This window comes from Atta colombica, unplaced genomic scaffold (genome assembly GCF_001594045.1).
Source record: "Atta colombica isolate Treedump-2 unplaced genomic scaffold, Acol1.0 scaffold105, whole genome shotgun sequence".
In the NCBI taxonomy this organism is placed as follows: Eukaryota; Metazoa; Arthropoda; class Insecta; order Hymenoptera; family Formicidae; genus Atta; species Atta colombica.
This window is the reverse complement of record NW_017259190.1, coordinates 4,828,735-4,834,176: the sequence shown is the minus strand read 5'-3', so window position 1 is coordinate 4,834,176 and position 5,442 is coordinate 4,828,735. Positions and strand designations below refer to the sequence as shown.

General features: G+C 31.1%; 1 protein-coding gene across 2 annotated transcripts in view; it reads left to right on the top strand.

The window, feature by feature from the left end:
* The first annotated feature begins 4,763 nt into the window (after nucleotides 1–4,763).
* Nucleotides 4,764–5,442, top strand: part of LOC108690561 (integrin alpha-PS1) — a 10,954-nt gene continuing 10,275 nt past the window's right edge. The window contains exon 1 of one of the 2 annotated variants that reach the window (XM_018197938.1): nucleotides 4,764–5,140. In XM_018197938.1, coding sequence (XP_018053427.1) covers nucleotides 4,968–5,140 — 173 coding nt within the window. In that variant the 5' untranslated portion in view covers nucleotides 4,764–4,967. The remainder of the gene's footprint in view (nucleotides 5,141–5,442) is intronic. The other variant, XM_018197929.1, reaches the window with a different exon arrangement.

Below are 5,442 nucleotides of genomic sequence, written 5' to 3'. Positions count from 1 at the left end.
AATCGCGTCTTGACGGAACTTGATCATTGAAATGATCTTCTATTAGATCTTGATAAGAAAATATAAGGATAAGAAGATATGTACGGAAAATTTTATGGTTTAAGTTTTGTAGCATATTTTCTTGATATTACTGATAATAGAATTTTTCTCAAATACGATGGTTTGACGCGTCAAAGGACGGAAGCGTTATTCGTGCGAAATGCTATGAATAACGAATAACAGTTTTGAATATGTCAAGTTATACATCGTATACGTTGATGCGCATATCTATGAATAAATGATCGTTTTATCATAATTATAAAATCATCTTTAAAGTAAATTCCTAAGTTGCAGAGCTTTCAAATCATTATAAGAAACAGTCTCTCATACGAGTTATAGAAATAAAATTTTACATACAAGATGCAAAGAACCTTAGAACGGTGTATATGAACATGATAATAGGGAAAAAATATCATTTTCAAAATTACTCCATTATGACTCAATATATAAAAAGAGTATTACACTGAGAAAAAAAAATTGTTTCGGCAACTAGAAATTTGATGATAAATAACGTATAGCAATTGCGTTTCTCTTTGTGTGCTTCAACTAATACGTATTACAAAGTTCTAACAAAAACAATAAATAAATTAATATAATTTATTTAATTTTTTTACTGTCTTAATTTTATGATACAAATTTTTATACATATAAATAACTTTTAGGAATTTTAAGATTTCTGTATTGAATGATTTTAGTACACAGAATTAAAAACTATATACTGTCGAGATCTCTCGCATTTACTTTTGTTTTCTAAGTTCGAATTCAATGCTGCGCCTTTTATTGTATGCTGAGTGATTTTCTTCTTAAGAGAAATTGAATTCCGCTGCGTCTCTGATGACAACATATATATATATATGTACTGCTCGTTATGGCTAAACGACTTTAATGAAAAAATTTTGAAAACTATTTTTTTTAAGTTACCTTAATAATAATTTATTAGTTACTATGATGTAATATGTGTTTTATATAAAAAAAGATGTTTATTTAAACTAAAAAATATAATTGTTTTGTTTTATTTTTATGAAGTCTAAGTAACTATTTAATATAGTGATATGCTATTTAATATTAATGAATATTGTTGCCGTAATTACATATATTTTTATAGTTGAATACTAGATTAACAGCTATTATATACTCTATAAAATTAGAGGAAGAGTTATTATAATTACCAATAAATGTTGCCAAATTTATTGTTGTCTATTGCGTTTTCTCTCAGTGTATATATGTACTTAAAATATCTTTTTTTAAAATAAATAATAATCGCAAAGAATAAAACGATAAAGAATAAAAAATTCAGCCTCCTCTTTACACGATTATTGATGACTCCACGTGTGTACACGTGTAATTATATATATTTCCTAAATATATATTTCCTATAAGAGAAGTAAATAATACATCGAAAACAAATGTTCATTAAGTATCCATTGTAATCAAATAATAAAAATAATAATATTGTAGATACTAGTTTTCATGATGAAACCTATACAAAACATATCTGTTACAAAATAATTTCTCATGAGTATCAAAAGTTGATATTATTTCTTTTGTCGTATAAACAATTTTTAGTCTTCTTTTTAGTTTAGTCTTTCTTTTTCACAAGTTCTTGTGAAAAAGAAAGCAAGTTTCGAAAAATTGATAAAACTTAATTTTTTAACTCGGTATGAGTTAAAATCAGAGACTGTAATTACTTTTATATAGAATAATTACATCAATTATTGATTAAATTATAAATTTTTTGATCATTTATAGTCTTTCAAATGTTAATTATACTTACTCTGCGCACAACGTTACAATTTCCATTCTATCCGAAAGATTAGAACAAAATTGAATGATTTTTTCTCTCTTATAGAATGCAATTTTGGAAAACATTCATGAAAATAAGTTTTTTTTTAATCAACACAACGCGTGTTTTAGAGTAAAACTTTGCAATTTTGTGTAATTTACAGTTGCGCACGCGCGCGCGCGCACACACACACACACACACACACACACGCACATACACACACCCACCCACCCACCCACACACCCACACACACACACAATGTATTATATATTTATGATTTTACAATTTATGTTTAATCCTATATTTATTTTAATGTGGTTTCTTTTCACATCTTTTTTACCATCTTCCATTTTTGTTACGTTCGTAATATTATTTTCATTAATTTTCATCCTTAATATGTACAGATTTGATTATAATCACTTTTCCTTTATTATGCAAAATATTTTAATACACGTTATTACAATTTTTTTGCATCAAAGTTAAACTCGGGATAACGGTTTCGGGATAACTCGTTCAAACGGTTAGATATTTGGAACGAATGCACTTGCGCGAAATTAATTTCTCAATATTAGTTTTTCTTTTTTTAAATTAATTTCAAGGTTAAATATAAATAGATAGCAATCAAAAAGAAAAGTAGATGAATGAGATCGTCAAAAATCGCATCGACACTATCCATCATCATTCGCGACGATTCACGAGCAACGATGCAATGCTACTGCCTGTCGCAATCCGAACACGAAACTGGCATTTCCTGCTATTCGACGTCAAACTTGACGTTAAGCGCGTCAACGAGACAATAAATTGTTATCCCCATCGATTACTAATGAGTCTGTATTAATTATGTCAGTTATCATCACATACAATTTTTCTCACCTAAACTAAAATTATAATATATATGTGACTCTTTTATTAATTTATTACTATTTTGATTTTAATAATAGTCTTATTTAACCGCATAATTTGGATATATATATATTCATACGTATCTATGTATATAATATCTACTTGTATAAAATAAATCGAATGCATGTTGGAGAAAAAGACGTGAAGACACGTTAGGTTTGAAACAGTTTGGACGCTCACCTGTTGTAAACTTCGTTGAATTATAATTCGTTGATTATAATCGGTATTCATATATAGTTAGTACTACATGGGCTGAAAAGTTCCGGGATTTTTAATGAAAACAAGCGTTTTTTGGGCAAAGTTATATTTATTCCTCAACATAGTTGCCTTCGAGGGCGATACACTTGGTATAGCAATTTTCCAACATTTCGATGCCCTTTCTGTAATACGAAACGTTCAAGCCTTCGAAATACGCCTCGATTTCCGTGATAACTTCCTCATTCGATGTGAATCTCTTTCTCTGGAGCCACCGCTTGAGGTTTGGGAACAGATAATAGTGGCTAGGGGCCAAGTCTGGAGAATACGGTGAGTGAACAACCAATTCGAATCGTAATTGATCCAATTTGGCCATCGCTTTCAAGGACGTGTGTGACGGTACGTTATCGTGATAGTACAAAACGAAGGCGAAAGTAGCGCCACTTAAACGACTGTAGCTTGTAAACGAATGAACGAAATGTCATGAAACTTCATGCATAAACTAGTGACAGATGAATGAGACTCTCGAAATGAATCATGTTCATTTTCTAGTGGCGCCACGTATTGAAAAATCCCGGAACTTTTCTTGTATTTAAGAGCCTTCATCTTAAGTACAATCTTATGATTATGTATTCAGATCTTGTACTTAATGCGTGGTCTACAATGGCAGTAGCAGTAGTAGATGAGGCTGTAAGAGTAACAAATTGACCAATCACAGTTGAATATGAGAAGAATAATCGACTGTAATTGGTCAATTTTTTACTTTTATAGTCTCATGCAATATTGATACTGCCATTATAGACCACGCATAATGCATACAAGGAGTAATAGCAGTAGATTAAGAAGTAGAAATTGACCAATCATAGTTGAATGAGAAAAATAATCAACTATAATTGATCGATTTCGATGCCTATTCCTTAATCAACTATAACTGTTGTACCACCCATTATAAAGTAACATAAAGATAAATTTAAGGAAGCCTTAAATATAAGACCTGATTACGGGCATTAGACTAGAGTAGCATGAGGTGTCTTTATCGCATATCTCGCCTAATCGCGTAACCAATCAGAAACGATCCGCTGTTCAGGGGGTTGATTCTGTATCTTCAAATAGAATTTGAAGATACATCAAAGATGAAAATTACAAGTGAGCAAATTTACTAGATATTGATCAATGAAATTATTAGTATTCTAGTAAATTCGCTCATTTTTGTAATTTTCATCTTGTTTCAAGATACAGAATCGATCTCGTGATTTCGCATTTTACTGATTACTGATTGGTTATGCGGTTACGCAGTAAATACGCCCCATTAAAGTGAGTTTAAACATAACGGGCATAGGCAATAGGCACAGGCAACAGGGAATAACGAGCCATCCAATCAGAGCTCTGGGATATAATATCGAACTTACACTCTAGAGTTCTGGACGGCTCGTTATTCCCTATTGCCTATTGTGTTTAAGCCTTTAGAGTGGATATAAAGACAGTGGCGCCAATTAGCCATTAGGTTGTCGCCATTTTGTATCTTATACTGGGTATCTATGGGGATATCTATGAGTACGGTCAATACGATGCTGCAAATACTTCAAAGCATTTGTAGCGAGACTTTGACTATAGATTTCAATTCCTAATATTTATTGTATTGTGCGCAGGTTCAAACAGTAAGAGTACATAGGCTGTAGTCAAAGTCTCGCTACAAATAATCGGATAGCTCATTAATCGATATTGAAAATAATCGAGGGACGAGAAATCGATTATTTCTACAAAAAAATATCGAACTTCGATTAATCGAAATCACATCATCGATCGGTCTAGCTGGACTTGACAAAAAAGGAAGCTTCGACTACCTCTCGTGAAAGTACGCCCGATATCCCTGATACTACCTGATGTGTGGGTGGATAGTGCATTTTCAAAAATGTAGAAAAAGTGCGAGGAGCATTTGTGACTTTTGGTAGCCAATGGTGATGACGAAGAAGTGGTTGCGCGGAGAGTTTAGGTAGTATTAGAGACGGAGACATTCGAGAAATTATATGGTGTTATCGCTAACGAGATGAAGATGAGCGCATTACTGTTAATAGCTTTAAGTGCGTGCGTCACACACGCTTTTAATCTGGAACCACGAATACCTGTTGTCAAAAGGGGCCTGCATGGTTCTTATTTTGGCTACTCTGTAGCCCAACATGTTGAGATCGAGAACCACTCGTTATCCAAATTAACCAGTTGGTGAGTATATTACATATTTTTCTTATTACATTACTATTTTTTATTTTTGTATTCTATATATAGATATTGTTGTAATTAATAGGAAAAAAGTCATATTTTTAATAATTACAATATATAATATGAAAATAATATTTTCTTTGTCCTGTCGAGCTCTTAATAAATTATTTTTTTGAAATTGAATCATGAGTCCATAGCACAAAACATATTATTAAGAACATTTTTATTATTTTGAACATTGAATACGTATTTTGATTTTTATTTCATTTTTATTTTATTATTTTTATTTTTATTTTTTTTTACAA